The sequence below is a fragment of the Haliotis asinina genome, chromosome 16 (genome assembly GCF_037392515.1).
Source record: "Haliotis asinina isolate JCU_RB_2024 chromosome 16, JCU_Hal_asi_v2, whole genome shotgun sequence".
Taxonomy (NCBI): domain Eukaryota; kingdom Metazoa; phylum Mollusca; class Gastropoda; order Lepetellida; family Haliotidae; genus Haliotis; species Haliotis asinina.
In genome coordinates this window covers 17,872,225-17,892,356 of record NC_090295.1, presented here as the reverse complement: position 1 = coordinate 17,892,356, position 20,132 = coordinate 17,872,225, and the positions used below count along the sequence as shown (strand labels likewise).

The window sequence follows — 20,132 nt, the reverse complement described above, 5'->3', positions numbered from 1 at the left end:
GCACACAATGAATGAAGCCCATTTCTGGTTTCCCTAGCTGTAATATTCATGGAATATTGCTAAGAGCGATGTAAATCAACACTCATTTCTTTGTTTGGGAAACCTGTCATCATCGGATCAGTTCGAATCGTTGTGCGGAAAAGCTACTGGCCCGCTTTCTGAGGTTAGTGAAAATCCATTCGGGCCAGTAAATCTCAATCCGTATTCATTGGCCCGCTTGGCTCGTGAAATTTCACGGGTCATTTTGCAAATATACCACTCTCTTTAGTTAAAACGTCCAAGATTATGGCTTGATGAAAACGTACAAGCATGAAACCTGTACGTGTCAGGCTGACAAAATGTTAGTCTCATTTATTTTCGGGCTTGTGAATTATTTTGCGGGCAAGCAGCTTTCGGGTATAGATAGCCCTACTGACTAGCCAAATTAGAAACGTTTTCGCAAGGTCAACTCATTTTTTTTAACAAACGTTTACCTAACCACAACTTTCGTTTGTACCTTAAACACATTGTTGCAGTAATTTCAGTAATAAAGATAATCGGATTTAACAGTTCACTCAATAATCGATCACACGCGCGCACATGCACACGTTCACTTTCTTTAGCCTCTCAGTCTGGTATAATGTTTAAAACATTTACACAGGAGGTATAATATGTTTTCAAGTATTTACTTCTGATATATACTTAAATACTCATTTCTTTTAAAATCAGAACTTGTTATGGCATTTTCTGCTTACCGTAAAAAAATAGAAGAACGAAGTGCGTGGCCAAATAATTATCAGATTGCACTGATAAGGTTGTATTGCACATATCTAACAAAAGCGTCATTGTTTTAAAAGTATTTCAAAGCCATTGCGTGAGATGGACAAAGGGAAACTACTCTTCTCATCTGTCTCTTGTAAAGGAGGTAACATAATTTCTGCCGGTGTTTATTGACATTGTTCCTCCTGGAATTTATTCCCAAAATGCAGTTTCTGAAGACAATAATTGTTCCTTACTTGACACATATTTTAGAAACACTATCATTACCACAAAAAATGTTTATCGTTGTATTAGCCGATATATATCTGCGATTTCCAGCCTCTAATTTGGAACATATTGCTAAGGCGATACTGCAGGATGTTTCCAACATGGGTTATAAATTGATATACACTGGTCGCACGTTTCATCAGCCGGTAAACAGGGTTGGGAACTTTTCTGGATAAGAATTGCAGACGGATAGTTGACACAACAACAAAGTCGATCATGCCGACGGTATCGGTCCAGAGAGATGAGCTCTTCAAAGCGCTTGGGAGAACGTACAGTAAGTGATATAGATTGGGAGTCACAACAGAAGGCGTGGCCTAGTGTTAGCTATTGATCATCGCAATTTGTGTATCATCAATATGTTGTGATCTATATGGTGACATGTAGGTGTAACGTTTGGCAGTAGGTAGCCACTAGTCTTGTCACCGTTTACTGCCATGTACGGTTTACGCTTTACGGTTTACCTAAAATGTCCGACTGCGGGACGGTAACTTCTGGCTGAGTTATGGATTTGTTGGATGTGCTTCAGTCATGGAATTGAGGGACCATTTGAAAATGTGTGGTTGAAACTCAAAAACCAAAATTACAAACTGATGATACCTCACCCTGAGTATACAATCAATAAACAAGAACAGGTTTATAAAAAAAACAATCAATGAACATATGATGAAAGGGGCTACAGGCAGAACTCTTTCCAAATTGAGTGTCATAGTCACAATATGCATTTGAATAAGCACATGACTGTTTCAAATTTGTATGTGTATGTTTCTTTGCAATGCAAAGCTTAAGAGAATCAGCAGACATCATAACACAGTGCTTTTTAGAAGCACTTCCACTGTATGCATGTCATATTTGAAAATTAACTATAGACCTGAATAGTTATGTGTTTGGTATTTAACAATGTGGTCTGCACACAATCAAGTTATTACTAGTTATTCTAGTGAGTGAGGTCATGAGCACCAAATGACAGAGTTGGGAAATGATGACATCTGCTATGTATCACTTACTTGACAACATTAGGATCTATGTTTTCTGTGTATATCAATACAAATTATCATCATGCTTCGACCAAGTCAGCTAGCCTGACCACCGAGACTTGTCATTGGCCTCTTAAGACAAGCATGGGTTATACTGAAGACCAGATCATCGCCACTCTGAATAATGATAATAATGTGCTATCAAACACGAGGACACTCCTTAAAGTTGTGAATTTCTGCTGTTCATAATGCATTCCATCAACTTGCTTGTTGGAAAGGTGCACACCTGCAGACAGAATGTTTTATTGTCTTTGCAATTTTGTTTTGAGTATAAATCTCTGTGTCTTCATTTCAACCAAAAACATTCTTCACTTCACTTCTTCACAGATTTGAATGCAGTCAACATAAAAAATTGCCTTTGTATTTTCAGCTGATGAGGAGTTTGATGAGCTTTGTTTTGAATTTGGCATTGAACTTGATGAAGTAGTAAGTAATTCTGTTGTTTCATCTCCAGTCTGCAACCTGTCAAATTTGATTAAGTTCAATTTATTTGTTTCATTTGCAGAATAGTATGTTCTGTCTTCTGTATAAATAGAAATTTCTCATAAAATATGAAAGTGTGATCACTTTGAAATCACCTATATAAGTTCCCCCTGCAGGGTCACTCTCAGTGCGCACAAGTGTCATATTTAGACAGGAATGTCTGACTTCTGTGTCTCAGAATAAGAAAGATATGACTATGGCTAAATAATTCTGCACTTCCATGTTCTCTGCGCAATTTATACATACTTTACATCTGCACCCAAACATATGTCTTTGGAGGAGATATTATAAGTTATCACATCATGTCGAGGGAAATACGGGGTGTGATCACTCCCTTATGAGGGACTGATAAAGCCCCGTATTTCCCTAGACATGATGTGATAATGCATTTATCTAGCTGAATGTTTTCACTAGATCAAAACAAAACAACATGCAACAGAACACGTTTCGTTGTTGCCATGTTGACACCAGCTGATCATTTGACGTCAATGCACCGCACGTTACTAAAGGCTTTTCTCACTTCGCATTGTCACTGAGGCGTAGAGGGGTGATATGACATTCGTAGCGGGAGTACACCACTTTTATACTCCCGCTCACGGATTGTGATGGATGTACATGGTCTTTTATCAGAGTCACATGGACTAATCAAAACTCGACATTCTTACATGTGGGTAGATAAACTTCTTTGACAGTATTGTTTGTCAGAGATCAGATATTACCACTTAAAAATAGTAGAATTGGTTCATTAACATTGTGAAGGAATTCTGTAGATTTAGATCTATACCTGAAACAAAAATATCCCCAATAACTTTCTGGTCATGGTTTGAATAGGTCCAAGGCAAAAAATAAGTATGCAAGGCAAAGTAATGTGTCGAAGTCAGGCTTGGGGATTTGTTTGCAACTGATTCTGCAATGATGTGACTGAAGGGTTTGTGGGGCTAAAAACTGATTATGTACATGCCATTTGAATATTAGTTGACTCTTGTGTTTACATGATTAAATGAAAGACATTACATATAAAACTGAAGCTGTGAATTGTTTTATTATATTCTTTGCATTTATCATGAATATGTATGACCATAAGACAATTTTTATCTCTGTGTTACATCCTGGGGATAACTTTGTTGATGTGTTATTTCGTTCGATCTGAGGAGACATACTTCATGACATTCCGTCTTGTGACAGACAAGTGAGAAGGAGCAGATTGAACGAGAACAAGGAAAGGAGAAGGCGTCTGGAGCATCAGATGTGGTGGAGTACAAGGTGGAGGTGCCCGCCAACAGGTACTCACACTGATACAGAGACTAAGTTATTAGCTGGTCATTAGGTATGAAACCTTTAAAGGGATTCTGAGGGATACAACTGAGCTTGCTAGTGTTAACAAGGATATCAGTCGCGCCTGCAAAGGTTTGTTTGTAGCGTGACTCAGATTTGGGCTAAATCATACAGACAAACTAACATGTCTGAAACTTTACAAAATGTGTGCAAGAAATCCTTCTACCTCTTCCTTTGTAGTACCTCTGCATGATTCTGTTGCCAAGTTTAATTTGTTAGATAATTCAAGAAGCGAAATTGAGTTGTGATTAGTACACTCAACTTCCCAGCATAGACACCTGATCAGATAAAAAGCCTGCCAAGGGAGGTAATAAATTCATTGGGAGAGCCGTAGATGCATCCAGGGTATAGTGGAGACTTATTGCAACATATACCCGGGAGATATTGAGGATGCAGGGAGATGGGGATGGAAATTAAGTCCCACTACACTGGTAGACACCAGACAAATTCATACCACATAAAAGTGTGAGAGATTCAACTAATGAAATCAGAATTTAGTTATTACTGATTTTTTCATTTTGACACACCAAAGCTTACCTGTTAGCAAACACACAATGAGTATGGGTCCTTGAAGATCTGTAAGAACAGAACTCACTGGCAGTATGAGAAAAAATGTCAGCAGAATGTAACTGAAAAACAACTTGCTTGATTAACAAATAATATGACACAGAATCACTTGCAGTTTATGAATAAATGTCCTTTGAAATATTGTCCAAATGATGATCTTGTTTCCAGATATGACTTGCTGTGTCTTGAGGGGCTAGTTCGTGGACTGCAGGTGTTCCTGGAGAAGTAGGTGGCTTGGGGTTGTCATTGATGAATTAAAGTTTTTTCAATATAGGGATGGTTATGAATACTACTTTGAAATGTATGAAGTTATTAAATGACACAATTCATATTGAGAAATAACAGCATAAACAAAGATGACAGTTTCTTGGTTGTATGTAGATTAAATGTCTCAAATCTTCATATTATTTTGGACACGACAAAAACTATCAGGAAGTTAACAGGAAAAACTTGTTTCAAATGGTAACATATATTTTCAGGATGAAAGCCCCCCGATACAAGGCAGTGGCTCCCTCAAATGGCTCAATGCAGCAGCTGATTATATTACCTGATGTATGTACATATGTTGGCAATACGAAAACTGTAGTATTAGTGAAGGGGTTGTCTGGGCTCCCTCAGGATCCAAAGTATGCAGCAAAAGCCTCTAAACTTCCCACTTTGGAATAAAATTTCTCTTTGATGCGAGGAAGGGAAATATGGAACAAAGCCCCTGCAGTCATGGAGAGATGTGTTCCCGTGGTACCATGATCTTCTGGTCATTACTCGTGAAGATCTGGGTTGGAGTTGATCTTCAGTAATCCATGCTTGTAAGAGGCAACTCACTAGATTGTCTAGTCCAGATTTGATTATTTACAGATGGCCTCCATATAGCTGGAGTATTGCTGAGTGAGGCATAGAAATCAACGCATGGATGCATGCATACACTCATTCACCAACTGACTGATTGACTCACTCAGTCACTGACTGACTCACTCACTCTGGCCATTTGTAGAAATTCCAGATGTCTCTGGATCGTGGTGATTCAATCTCCATCTCTAATTGTTTTTATCAAGTTTTATGGTGTCAGTTATGCTTGTTTTGTCAATGTACTTCAGGAAACCAATCCAGCTTCATTCTTTTGTCCTGTTACAGACTGCTAGAATTCGACCATACGCTGTTGCAGCCACACTGAGAAACATCAAATTCACACCAGTAAGTGTTTCCTTGACAAAATTCAATTTTTTTACCACGTTCTACTTGACACAGTTTCAAGATTTGATAAATTTGTTGATTGTGTTTTCCATGCCTGAAATTGTGGGTCATAACATCATCAATCAGTCCAATCTAAAGTTCAAATATCATGTTGTACTCTTGGAGGATATTGCTTGGGTGGAATTGGTCCTTCACTCCTATTCTTTTTGTAAGACACATCCTAATAGACGGAGAGGTAAGATGGTTGTGTTGCCCATTTCCAATTGTGTGGATCACTGCTCATAATATCAGTCACTGGATTGTCCAGACTCAAGACACTGAGTGCATCGTTAAACTTATGAACAAAGACGTGGTATTGGTTCATGTGTATCACCGAGCTCTCTGCTGTATTGTTACAGGAGAGGTACAGAAGCTTCATTGACCTCCAAGAGAAACTTCATCAAAATCTATGCAGGTTAGTTCTTCCTCTGTTGTTAAGCCTGAGGAGCAGTGGTGTAGTGGTTAAAGCATTTGTTCATCACACCAAAGACCCAGGTTTGATTCCCCACACTGGTACAATGTGTGAAGCCCATTTCTGGTGTTTTACACCGTGATATGCTAGAATATTGCTAAAAGCAATCAACACATTTATTTGTTCCAATATTTCATTTCCAGGAGAAGAACTCTGGTTGCCATAGGAACACATGACCTTGACACTATCCAGGGGCCTTTCACCTACAATGCCAAACCACCATCAGAGATCAAGTTCCGGATCCTGAACCAGGAAAAGGAGATGACGGCCCCAGAAATAATGGAAACATTATCGGTGAGAACGTTTCTCTTATATTTGACATTGACGGTAATGCAGCTAAATGTTGTCAACTTTTGTGTACTTTTCGATTCTCACATATTTTGGGCAGTGCAGTCATCAAATTTAAGGCATGCTACTGAAATGTCCGGGATCGGGTGTGGTAGGGAGTGTTTTGGCAAGGAGTACAATCTGTGAGATAGGATAGGTATTATATATATTTTATTGTTAAAATTTTTAATTTTGAATGCCTCATTAATAACCTTCTTTGAGTTTGCATGATTTAGAAATCACATTCACAAATCTCAATTTCCTGATCTGGAAAACAATGTTCTAATTGGTCAGATGATTGTTTGGCCATATTTGGATGTACTCAGATCTTTGTTTAGCGGTATTGAGAATGAAACTCTGATACTAATGAGATTGATCACATCAGTGCTGAACATTTTGTATTGTTTGTTTGTAGTTCAAAGTGTCATTCAGCAATATTCCTCTTATGTGGTGGCAGTCTAATAATCCAGTGATCAATAGCATGAGCATCGATCCCTTTGTAAATGCTTGTGTTTTTGCTTCAGACGGACAGTCACTTGAAGGGTTATCTCCCCATCATCCGAGACTCTCCTGTCTACCCCATCATCTACGACCAAAACAACGTAGTGCTGTCCATGCCCCCAATAATAAATGGTAATTTTCCGAGTCCTGTTAATTATACACAAATCCCTGTCAGTCTTTACAGGGGGTAGCCTAGAGGTTAAAGTGTTTGCTCATCACAGCAAAATCACGTTTCGATTCAGCAAAAGGGTACAATGTGTAAAGCCCACTTTTGGTATTCCCTGCCATGATATATTGCTAAAAGCAACATAAAGACTTAACTCACTCTCTCACACTGTGCAGAGACATATCATTAAACAGAATACATTTACGAAACAAAAATCTCTTACAGAGGTAAGATATGAAATTGTTTGAAAATTGTGTGTTTTTTCTTCAGTGCTCCATTCTTCAATACTTTCTTGATATTCATTGAAGAACATGGGAAAGTGAAGAAAAAGTAGTCATACCACAGTTGCACAGCAATAAATGTTGGCTATAAATGAATCTGTTTTCCTGTGGTTCCATTATGGCAACCAATTTTCAGAAACTGTAATAACATTCCATGGTAATCATTGTAATATTGAACAATTTGCCTATACTACTACATAATTCAAAATGCAGGGGTTAAAAAATCCAATCGCCCAACACCCAGGACAAGTCAGTTTTCATTTCAGGCGATCAGTTAATGGTATCTTACTTGTCTGTGGGCTACTAGATAATTTCTGCTTACGGTTTCAAACTGCAAATAAACTTGTATTTCATTTCATATACGCTCAAAATGTAGCTATTTAATTTCACAATAATAATGACTTGGGTTATCTTTCTTGGCTATTTATCAGTTTTGGATTAAGCACTATCATCAAATACCATGTTGATTTATTCTTTCATAATTTCATTGTCATGATTATGTCATAAATGTCAGGGCAAGTTAGTCAGGACAAGTTTGCTTTGTGGCAGGTGGCTTTTAGAGTTTGTTGAAATGATGCGGTGAAGTACCCTTAAACACAGCACAGGTTGAAAACCTCAAGAAAGTTGAAAATATGTCATGTGATCTGTCCATATTTTGAGACAAGCAGAATGGGCAAGTAATAATGTGAGTCAGCAAAGTATCTACATGCAAGATGGTCTTAATTCATTTGAAGTGATGTGGGCCAGGAAGTAACCGATTGCTTGAACATTTAAAAATAACTTTCGATCTTGATTTTGTGTTCATCACTGATAATGTCCATCCCTGTAGGTTTCCACACTAGGATTACCCTGGACACGCGAAATGTGTTTATCGAGGCAACGGCTACAGATCTGTACAAGGCACAGGTCACACTAGACACTCTGGTCACCATGTTCAGTGAATATTGTGCGGAACCCTTCACGTAAGTCATCTTGATTTGTACTTGTAGTATCACTACACTTTACAGAATATATACTGAACAGCAAAAGATATGCTACTCTGGCTTTTTTAAATAGAAGGCATGAATATCAATGCTTACTTTTGTGAGATTTCATTTTTTTCGAAAGTTGAGTTTCATTTGCTGTTCAGTGTTGTTCCCATGGGGAATAATGTTCCCCAGCAGCCTGGTCCCGAGATAAGAATATTGTTCCCCAGCAGTCTGGTCCCGGGATAAGAATATTCTTCCCCAGCAGCCTGGTCCTGGCATAAGAATATTGTTCAGTAACAAGCAGTGCTGGTCCTCATGGCAGCTTCGATCCAATGGTCAGACTCAGTGACTTGATTGGTTATGTGTCATTGTAACCTGATTGATAGGCATTCACTATATCAATCTCACGAATTTTCAATCCAGACTCATTTACTGGCTGTTCAAGCCATTAATCAGCAAGAAAACATGGTGTAATTCATGTTTCACAATTTGATTCCACTGTTAAAATTTTTCAGAGTTGAAACTGCAGAAGTTGTGAATCCAGATGGCTCGAAGGTCCAATATCCGGTGAGATTTCATCATGATACTAGTCCATATATTGTAACAATAGCACAGTACCGAGTTACAGCAACTGGAAGTGGAATATTTCTGGATTTCAATTGTTGCATTATGCTTGATGTAAGTGATGGCTTTTCTCTTGGCATACATCCAGTATAATACAACCACGGCTAATGTCTCAGCTTACATCTGGTATAATGGAATCAAAGTTTTTGTCTCGGCTTCCTTTTGAATTATGCAGTCAAGGCCTTTGTCTTGGCTTACATCCAGTATAATGTAACCACAGCCTTTACCTTACGTCTTGTGTAATTCAGCCAAGGCTTTTGTCTCGGTTTATATGTTGCATAACACAATCAAGGCTTCTGTCTCAGCTTAAATGTTGTGTAACACAATCAAAGCTTTTGTTTTGCCTTCATCTTGTATAATACAACAAAGGTGTTTGTATCGGCTTACATACAGTATAGTGCAATCAAGACTTTTGTGTCAGCTTACATCCATTATAGTGCAATCAAGACTTTTGTGTCAGCTTACATACAGTATAGTGCAATCAAGACTTTTGTGGCAGCTTACATCCATTATAGTGCAATCAAGACTTTTGTGTCAGCTTACATCCAGTATAGTGCAATCAAGACTTTTGTGTCAGCTTACATCCAGTATGATGCAGTCAAGGCTTTTGTGGCAGCTTACATCCAGTATAGTGCAATCAAGACTTTTGTGGCAGCTTACATCCAGTATAGTGCAATCAAGACTTTTGTGTCAGCTTACATCCAGTATGATGCAGTCAAGACTTTTGTGGCAGCTTACATCCAGTATAGTGCAATCAAGACTTTTGTGGCAGCTTACATCCAGTATGATGCAGTCAAGACTTTTGTGGCAGCTTACATCCAGTATAGTGCCATCAAGACTTTTGTGTCAGCTTACATCCAGTATAGTGCAATCAAGACTTTTGTGTCAGCTTACATCCAGTATAGTGCAATCAAGACTTTTGTGTCAGCTTACATCCAGTATGATGCAATCAAGACTTTTGTGTCAGCTTACATCCAGTATGATGCAGTCAAGACTTTTGTGGCAGCTTACATCCAGTATGATGCAATCAAGACTTTTGTGGCAGCTTACATCCAGTATAGTGCAATCAAGACTTTTGTGTCAGCTTACATCCAGTATAGTGCAATCAAGACTTTTGTGTCAGCTTACATCCAGTATGATGCAATCAAGACTTTTGTGTCAGCTTACATCCAGTATAGTGCAATCAAGACTTTTGTGTCAGCTTACATCCAGTATGATGCAATCAAGACTTTTGTGTCAGCTTACATCCAGTATGATGCAATCAAGACTTTTGTGTCAGCTTACATCCAGTATGATGCAATCAAGACTTTTGTGGCAGCTTACATCCAGTATGATGCAATCAAGACTTTTGTGTCAGCTTACATCCAGTATGATGCAATCAAGACTTTTGTGTCAGCTTACATCCAGTATGATGCAGTCAAGACTTTTGTGGCAGCTTACATCCAGTATAGTGCAATCAAGACTTTTGTGTCAGCTTACATCCAGTATAGTGCAATCAAGGCTTTTGTGTCAGCTTACATCCAGTATGATGCAGTCAAGACTTTTGTGGCAGCTTACATCCAGTATAGTGCAATCAAGGCTTTTGTATCAGCTTACATCCATTATAGTGCAATCAAGACTTTTGTGTCAGCTTACATCCAGTATGATGCAGTCAAGGCTTTTGTCTATTGGCATTAGTAATGTTTACTGACACGGTAACATACTGTGTGTACTGTTCGCTTCAGATGTTGCATATTTTGTATGTTGTATATTTCAGTTGTTGACATATCGTAAGGAGACAGTTGATGTAGAAGAAACGAATAAACGAGTTGGAGTAAAGTAAGTTTCTTCACTTGTTTGATTTAATGGTATATTTGACTAGCTGCCTCCCTCCCTCCCTCACCCACTTAAATCTTGATCTCTGTAATATATCCTTTTCTCTGATATTTTGACCATTATGTACTGATATTGAAATTAGAAATGCTTTATGTTATGAGTTAAACAGATTCTGAAAGGAATTAACCTTGAAGCTCACTTGTTATCTTGGGTTACAGCCTGGAACCAGAGAAAATGGCAAGACTGTTGACAAAGATGTGCTTGGAAAGTGAGGTTGTAAACAATGGCAAGTCCATCGAAGTTGAGATTCCACCCACCCGAAGTGATATCCTTTTACTGTTATTCTATGTGTGTTCTGATATAATATGTGTCTATAAAAAGTAGCTTTTGAGCAAGTAAACAATTTAAAGTTGAAAGTCTGCAAACCAACACTTAGTCTTATGTGTGTCATGAAATTTATCAGTGGCCTTGTTTTTGAAATCAACAAAGTAATACCAGTGCTGCCTCTTCACTAATTGCATTACTGTTTAGATTTATACAAACACCATGACAGACATGTGCCATCACAATATGTCATAAATTGCCCATGCTTGTATAATGCCTTGGAATGTACAAGGACTACAGACGAGGAAGGAAATAAGGCATTTAAAGAATGGTTGTATGTCCTTTGAAGAACACGAAGCACTTGACATGATAAATAAGTTTAATAGGAAACAACCATGAGAAAATATTGGGAGTTTACTGGGAAGGAAAGCAGTTTATTAACTTAAACACTTATCAGTGTGTCCTGTAATTGTGACATGTCTATCGAGCCAAGACCTGCCTACTTTGCGTATTTTGTACAATTTTGTATTATTAGATACGATTACACGCCCAAATAGCAGATTGTACGCCAATCGAGATTTATTCTTCAAAAAATATTTCCAGTCACAATGTAATTCAGCTTTTTGTATTGACCGTCATTGAGAATGTCCTTGTCTGTTCTTCCATAAGTTCCAATATTGTTTATCAACACAATCAATACTCATACCGAAATCCAACTGATATATTCCGATTACTTACGAATGGCAACAGCATCGCTGACCAAGTCATAGTCGAACTCCCAGATTTGAAAATCCAAAAGTTATCCTAAAATCAAAAGTTTATTGAGAAGTACTCTTATAAACAGACAGTGATGTCCGTTGAGTAGACTTATTCTTGTAATTTCCTTCAAATCTGAGTATAATCTCTCTTCCTCAGGCAATTATGTACATAATGTCTGTCTGCCCCAGACATTATCTAAATAATGCCAATCTGCATCAGGCATTATCTTAACAAATGTCCCTCTGCCCAGGGATTTTCTGAAGAAGAACCCTTCACATTGAATTATTACTCATCAAAAACTGATACGCCCCTGTCTTGGCATCTTTGAATGAGATTTTAACATGTGACATTTTTGACAATTTTCAGCATGTAGTGCCGACATCCAATTTCAAACCCCAGCCTTGAAAACTTGGCGGTTCTATCCACTAGGCTGTGAAAGATTGCTGTGAGGAATGAAATTGTTTCCCAATATGAACTGTGTGTTCCCTGCAAGATGGGTATTGTGTGAGGAGTACACGCATAGTGTGTGCAAGGCGAGGCGTCGGCTGCCAGTCTCATCCCAGTAAATACCAAATATTGAAATTATATCTTAAGTATATCTTTGGTCGCTTTATGAGTTGGATATGACATGACCACTGGGCATTATTGAAAAGTGAGTCTGCTTCCCATGGGAAGAGGGCTTACTTGTCACTAATGGCAGCGGGTAGTGTTGTATCCTACACTTCTATCCCCAGAATAACTAAAGGAGCCAAGTATATGTATTGTACATCATGCTATGCTGACATTGATGTTGCATATTTGGGAGACACACTGTAAGGAGCCAGATTATGTTCCTTATGAGACTGTACACTTTTACACCTCAATATACATAAAATGACCCACCATGAATACATCTTGAAGGCAAGTGGGGTAGACAGGTCTGCAAGCCAAAGAAAGAAAACCAACAGAGACACCTGGGTTCCCTTTCACAAAACTTTCATTAGCCTAAGGTCCCATAACTTTTCTCATAGCCTTCCAACTTCCTATGTTATAGTATAAGAGGTACGAATGCTACGAGAAAAGTTACGAGACCTTAGGCTTATGAGAGCTTTGTGAAAGGGGGCCCTGGGACCCTCTTACAACATGGTTTGGCCCTATATATTATAATTAATTTTGGGGCTTTTAGTTATTAAATTTTTGTGTTAGGTTTTGTTAATAATTTTAGTATATATTTATTTATATGTATTTGGGACAGGGGAACGGGAGGAACTCTGACCGGTTCTACAGTCATAGCACTGCAATAGCTTTGTCTTTGTCTTGTAATGCTGACTTGGTAACTGTTATGACATCTTAACTCTCTGCACATGTGATTCACGCCTGCGACATCTACGAGGACGTGGCTATAGCATACGGCTTCGACAACGTGAAGATGACAGTTCCTAACTGCAACACTATCGGACATCAGTACCCTATCAACAAGTTGACGGATCAGCTCCGATATGAGGTCGCTTCTACAGGGTTCACAGAAGCACTGACTTTCGCTTTGGTGAGTTCATTGTGGAGGCTGACCTGTCATCAGTCTTATCAAAATTGCAAATGCTGGTCTGGTTCCATGATGTTCAGCTGAAAGTGAGGCACCATTGGTCCAGTTAGTATTGTCACTGCTGTTCTTTCCTTAGAGTTCCCTCCCTTTGGTTGAAACCAGCGTTCATGAATGGTGTTTGAAAGTAACAGGATATTGGGTCATGTAAGTTTCAGATGTCTCTCTGACCCACTGAAAGTTCAGAGGACTCACAGAAAAATAAATTAAACACGTTTCAGATTTAACGTTTCTTATAATTGGCATTGAAATTATTAGCAAATGTAATATTCATGATCAGAGAAGAAATGTCTTCAGTCAAATTCATTGTGACGTATACTGTCAGACACTGGGCCCGGAGGGATGTAGACTTCCACTGGACTGTCAGCCAGGTTTGTCTGAGGGTGAACACCGTAGAAACTATAATTTTTGGATTCAGGAAATCCATATTTCTAACCACCTTTGCGATATAGCTTTAATATGACCAGATGTAACCTTTTCCCACAGATAGATCGATGCTCATGATGTTGATCAGTGGATTATCTGATCCAAACTCAATTATTTATGGACTGCCACCATATAGCTGGCATATTGCTTAATGCTGCGTAAAACTAAACTCACTTGTTACATGACAAATGTACAGTGGTGATGATTCTGTTCGTGTGTTCAGTGTTCCCGAGAAGATTTGTCAGAGAAGATGTGTCGGAAGATTGAAGATGTTCCTGCAGTGCACATCGCAAACCCTAAGACACTGGAGTTCCAGGTACTTGAGAAGCTTTAGGTGCTTGGTCTCACCAGGGGCATCATGATGGTATATTAACTGTTGCAATGGAACTGAGACAGTAACAACGCTATCAGCCTTCTTTAGCACAGTATCTGGTACATACTCTGTTATTCCATATTTGGAATCTAACAGTTCTACCTTTATTATCCCCCCAACTTGTTTTGTGTGGGATACTAGTATTAAAATGAACTCTGTCCGTCCATGTGTCCACATTTGTCTTTTCCAGAGGAGAACTTTCAATATTTCTTGATCAAACTTTGCACATGGACAGACCTGGTTGTGTTCTGGTGCCTTTTGGTAGTTTTGGATTTCTGAATAAAATAATTTAGGCAACATGTTTAGCTTCAGCTTTAATTGGTGGCAGTACTCCTTTCTGTAGCTGAACTTTTAGTTTTCTCCTTCCACTTTACTGTGTGCACACTAAAATGTTTGACATGATCATAACTAGATGGCATATTCATGAAGAGTATTTTGCCATTGCTGGGGGATATTCATGATTTTGCAGTCATGTTCTTTTTGGTATTTTGGTATTTTGTTGGCAAAAAAGGATAATACGCTTACTAATTCACTGTTTAAACCTAAGAAACCATTTCAACAGGACCTGAAGTCTTGAAGACCATAATGTATTGTACAAACAAATTCAGAGTTCTTCAAAGCTATAGAAGTGACCGGTACTGTTTATGCAAGATGTGGTTATCTCAACAGGTTGCCCGGACAACCCTTCTTCCTGGTATTCTGAAGACAGTTTACTTCAACAAAAATATGCCCTTGCCACTCCGCCTGTTTGAAATTTCAGATGTAGTTCTCAAGGACTCACAGACTGGTAAGTTGTTTCATTATCACTTTGACTTAATTTGTTGACTCATCAAATTATGTTGGTCTCTTGTCATGATAATATTAAATGTGAGTCACTGATTACCTCAGTCTCAAACAATCAGTCTCACAGCATTTTTAGACCTGTGAAGATCTGAGAAGGAGGCATCACACGGTCTGACTCACTGACTTGGTTGACATGTCACCGTATCCCAAGAGCAGATTGATGCTCATGCTGTTTTAGATTTTGACACCCTGGATTGTCTGATCTAGACCTGATTTTTTCAGACCGCTGCCATATAGCTGGAATATTGCTTAGGGCACAACAACCATTTAGTGGTTCCCAAGTGACCACAGTTAAGGAAAATCACCACCTTCCTACTTTTTTGAGGTGTGAAATTTGTTTTCTAATGCCAAACATAGTAATATCGAGCTGTTAACCTTCAACTAATCAATTCTACACAGCTCACTGGTTGATATTACAAGAAAAGATCCACACAGACTGGATATGTTGATATTCCATATCTTCCCATAGGTCAGACCTCCTAAAGGACAGACCGCTGAAAGTAACTCATTTTATGGTTGGTTGCATAAGGCAACCTAGTCAAGATGCCCGACCACCTGACCCATTAAGTTTCCTCATGCAACTAGTACAGATATCCGCGGACCAAACCTTGTAATCTTTAGGTACCATGCTGTAAGAAGTGACAAGATGGGCAAACTTGTTTGGCTGCAGCAGAACCTGGATTCAGACTGGATTACTAATAGGATTCTCCCACAGAGCTCTGATGTTACAGACTTGATGTGACAAAAATACCAAATAAACTAGTGCAGTTTGTTTTTATGATGCCCAAAGTTTACTGCTTGCACATAATTTCTAACCTTATTTGACCCATGGAGAATTTACTAAAGTGGCGACTTGTTGTGATTAATGGTATCGGGTGGCCACGCTCAGTGACTTGGTGTCATGGCCACATCATCATATCCCAATCACTTGATTGTCTGGTCCAGACCCAATTATTTACAGACAACTGCCAAATAGCTGGAATATTGCTGAATGCAGTTCAGTACTGCTTCAGTGCTTGTGTCTTTGGCTGTGTCATGTTTGGCACTGCTTAACCTCACTTGCTGCTGTGATGTCACTGATAAACTGTAGACTGACATATTGACAATCCATTAGTGATTTGATTTATGGCAACTTTTCGTTTTGTCAGATGTTGGTGCTAGGAATGAGAGACGTCTCTGTGCTGTCAACTATAACAAGACTTCAGGGTTTGAAGTCATCCATGGACTACTGGATAGAGTGATGCAACTGTTGGAGGTCCCAAGAGATGCCAAAACTGGTTATCGCATCACTGAGGCTCAAGGTAGGTGCTGTATTTTGGCAGAAATGGGTACCTGGTGGGATATTTAACTATTAACCTTCTTGCACCTTATGGGCAGCATGGGTAATCCAACATAATAATGATCAAATTGTGTATTTGTGCTTTGAGCATATGCCATGTTCATGCAAAAATTGTGCTAATAAATTCACAACTACAACATCACTATGGCTTAGGGTAGGTCCATTTACAGGCTATCGCCATATAGCCGCCACTGAGACTCAAGGAAGGTCCACATCACTAACGTTTAAGGTGGTTCCACTTTTAGGTTAGCAATCTTGAGACTAGAGGTGGCTCCACTTCTAGTCGGCACCCCTGAGGCTAGAGGTGGCTCCACTTCTAGGTCGGCACCCTTGAGGCTAGAGGTGTCTCCACTTCTAGGTTGGCACCCCTGAGGCTAGAGGTGGCTCCATTTGTAGGTCCACATCCCTGCAACTCAGGGTTGCTCCTCTTGTGGGTCAACACCCCTGAGGCTTAAAGTGGCTCCACTTGTCGGTCCACAACCCTGGGGATAGAGGGGGTTCCACTTGTAGGTCCACACCGCTGAGGCTCAAGGTAGGTTTACTAGTAGGTCGGCATTCATGAGGCTAAAGGTAGGTTGTTTAATAGGTCCACATCACGTCGGAGTCAAAACAAGAAGGTGACCAGTGAGATTGGGTGATCAGACTTGTCATCCCTAGGATTGAGTTAGAATACTGCTTAGTATGTATTAACCAACCAACAAAACAAAACAAACAATGCATGTCATCATGTTTTGGAATAATTCTGAGCATGGTGTTTAAAATGTAATAAACAACAAATTATATTTTCCAGATCCTTCATATTTCCCCGGAAGATGTGCAGAGATTCTTGTGTGTGGCAAGTCAGTTGGAAAATTCGGAGTGCTTCACCCAGACGTTATCACCAAGTTTGAACTGAACTTGCCGTGTGCAGTGCTGGACCTAAACATCATGCCATTCCTCTGATAGACATTATGCCGTAGATGCAGTTAAGAACAGTTTAAGTTCACAATTTTTCCAAAAACAAATTACTCTCTTCACAACTTCTTAGTCACAAAGCTAACTAACGGTCTCATGGTGGCCACAGTTTATAACAGGTGTTACTTCTGGGATTTCACAAGAAGCTTCACAGCCATTAGGGACCTTTTTACTGTAACACTGGACCATGCTAATCTGATTATTGTTAGATACTTTACTCTGACTTTACTCTGTGTAGATGACTTCACCTTCATAGAAGGTACCGTCAGTAAAATTTACAATCAGAATCAAGGTTTCATCATTTTTCTTGTATAAATGAGCAAAACATTTCGACACAATATCTGATCATGATGACAAAGAGGAGTCTTTCCTGAATGCACCTGATTTAGCCTTTGTCGTGGATAATTTATACATCTTGGTGTTCCTGATCACCATGACATGTACATCCACAATGAGTTCCATCAAAGGATGTTTGCCCAGCTTTCAGAAACTTAGATTGGAGAGAAATTAAACCGGCATCCTGTTTATTGGTTTAAGAAGTACATAGTTAGATAGGATGGTCAGTGTTGGCCCAGGGTTCACCTGAAGCAGCTTCAGATGGAGATGCCCACAGAGAGTTTAGGTCCTCTCAGGTAATGTTCGTAGGAACAGGTCTGATGACTTTCTGATCATGGGACTCACTGTTTGCCATTCTAAGACCATAAGTTCAATTACAGAAATATGTGTCAAAAACAGTTTAATCCACTCACCTAAATCGACATAATTTTTTATAAAGGAGCTAATCAGAGGATGTTTATTAGCAAAGCAGAGTGCAAAGATCTCAGCTTGGAACCATTAGCTGAAGTCAAGATTGCTTCCATTTTGAGCATCTTACATAATCTTTCTTGCACTTTAATTACAACATGGTTTCAAAGACGAGTACTTAAGGATGGATGCTACTTGTCATGTGACCTCATTATGAAGTCAGACATTATACATTCAAACACAGGACTAACAACAAGGCTTATCTTCAACACGTGGCAAAAACTTGAAGCTGATCTTGTAGTTCCAGCTCACATTATTCCACGTCAGGGTTGATATCATGTTTTAATAGCTGCACAGAAACTGTGTTTGCCACACAAAGAGACAAAAATAAATCAGTGCTCAAACTTTGTGATTTGTTAATTCTGTGTTGTCTTACTAAGACTGTAGGACTGGGTATAACTACGGAATACCGGATACCTTCCGTCACCTCTGACAGCACACCAGTTTACTTTTGGTTAGGTTCAGGGTAAGGTTTAGGGTTAGGGTAAGGTTTGGGGGTTAGGGTAACATGAGACTAAACAATATGGGTGTTAGGTGTCTGGTATTCTGTGATTGGACCTAGGACAGTGCTCATTTTGTCAACCATTTGTCTGTCAATTCTTGATTCGATGCAGGTCACCGTAATGTAGCTGCCCTACATGGTTATAATATAAAGCCGTTTTCTGGTGTCCCTTGTCGTGGTATTGCTGGATTATTGCTAAAACTGGTGTAAAACTATACTCACTCACTCATGCTGTGTGTCTTCTTTCAGTTTGTTTTCGTAGTGCATGAAGTACAGACAGCAGTCTTTGGGACCATCAGTTGTGTACTAGTATTGCAAGATCAGATCACCCATTGCTTCAGTTTATGTTCAAGTCTTTCAGGGATAGTGTCAACACATATTGTCCAGAAGGATAAAAAATGAAATAATTAATTCTGAGGCTGTATAACATTTCATTTATTTCAAGATTTCTCTGTTTGGTGGATCAATATTTTATTTATTGGAGGAACCAACATTGTAGGATATTTTTGTCTTAAGCCCCACACAAGAATTGTTGAAGATGTTAGATCTTCCTCCATCTGCTGGTCAAAAAACATTTGATATGTCATTTTGTTTTGTCTTTTTCAGCCTTGTTTACCAACATATCCAGTTTATTTGAATGACTGTCTGGGTTTCTCTTAGGCCATAAATTATTTCATGTGGACATTGTCAACATTTTGTAATGGGGCTCATTGTCATAACATATTTTCCCATACAGGAATCGTGTCTATGATTTATTGACACGTGTAATGGGTATGATTTGAAATACAAATAAATAAATTGAACTGATTGTATTCGTTTTTGTTTTCAATGAAGGTGAGTCCAGATGATTACAGGTTGTTCAACTTGACCTGATCAAGTGAATACTAATGCATTGTGTGACTGTGTCACAACTGGTTGGGTCAATTATTGTGAAGGGGTGTGCGCCTTTGTCAGGTGGTTGTTAACATGTCCAAACAGCCGAGACAAGGTCAGCATTTGACATCTCTGTCGAGAAATTGTCAGTAATGTGCTAACTTTCTTTAAACAATTGGCTGCAGATGGTTTAATGTTTCCTATTCGGGCTTTTAGGCAGTGAGCTCCCCTTTTTAATGAAGGTAACTCGAACAGCCATTTGTGCCCTTTGACCTCCCGGGTCATGCATATGTAGAGTAGCACAGGTCAAGCTGTACAACCTGTAGTCATGTTTGAAATAAATCATCATGACTCCAAGAGTTTTACTTTGGACTGGAAAACTAGAGGTGAGAGATTGTATGACCTGAGGGTCTCTTCTCAAGGGTTTAACAGTTTCAAGAATTATGAAAGGAATTTTACCCAGATACTTACAAATAATAATGAATCTCCCAATACACAAACGTTTCGCAGAAAACACAATACACTAG

At 39.0% G+C, this 20,132-nt stretch overlaps 1 protein-coding gene across 1 annotated transcript; it reads left to right on the top strand.

Annotated features, from left to right (window-relative positions):
* The first annotated feature begins 1,127 nt into the window (after positions 1-1,127).
* Positions 1,128-19,540, top strand: LOC137268044 (phenylalanine--tRNA ligase beta subunit-like). Its single transcript, XM_067802545.1, has 18 exons — positions 1,128-1,300; positions 2,431-2,486; positions 3,729-3,826; positions 4,614-4,670; positions 4,925-4,997; positions 5,577-5,636; positions 6,035-6,090; positions 6,291-6,441; positions 6,999-7,107; positions 8,252-8,384; positions 8,906-8,957; positions 10,771-10,832; positions 11,048-11,154; positions 13,256-13,437; positions 14,141-14,233; positions 14,960-15,077; positions 16,282-16,434; positions 17,263-19,540. Exons 1-18 carry the CDS (start codon positions 1,243-1,245, stop codon positions 17,412-17,414), a joined length of 1,770 nt encoding a protein of 589 aa, XP_067658646.1. The 5' UTR covers positions 1,128-1,242; the 3' UTR covers positions 17,415-19,540.
* The last annotated feature ends 592 nt before the right edge of the window (positions 19,541-20,132 follow it).

Coding starts and splice junctions, on each gene's coding strand:
- LOC137268044 (XM_067802545.1), top strand. CDS start 1,243: ATGCCGACGGTATCGGTCCAGAGAGATGAGCTCTTCAAAGCGCTTGGG. Junction 3,827..4,613: donor GTGGAGGTGCCCGCCAACAG/GTACTCACACTG, acceptor TCTTGTTTCCAG/ATATGACTTGCTGTGTCTTG. Junction 14,234..14,959: donor CTAAGACACTGGAGTTCCAG/GTACTTGAGAAG, acceptor TTATCTCAACAG/GTTGCCCGGACAACCCTTCT.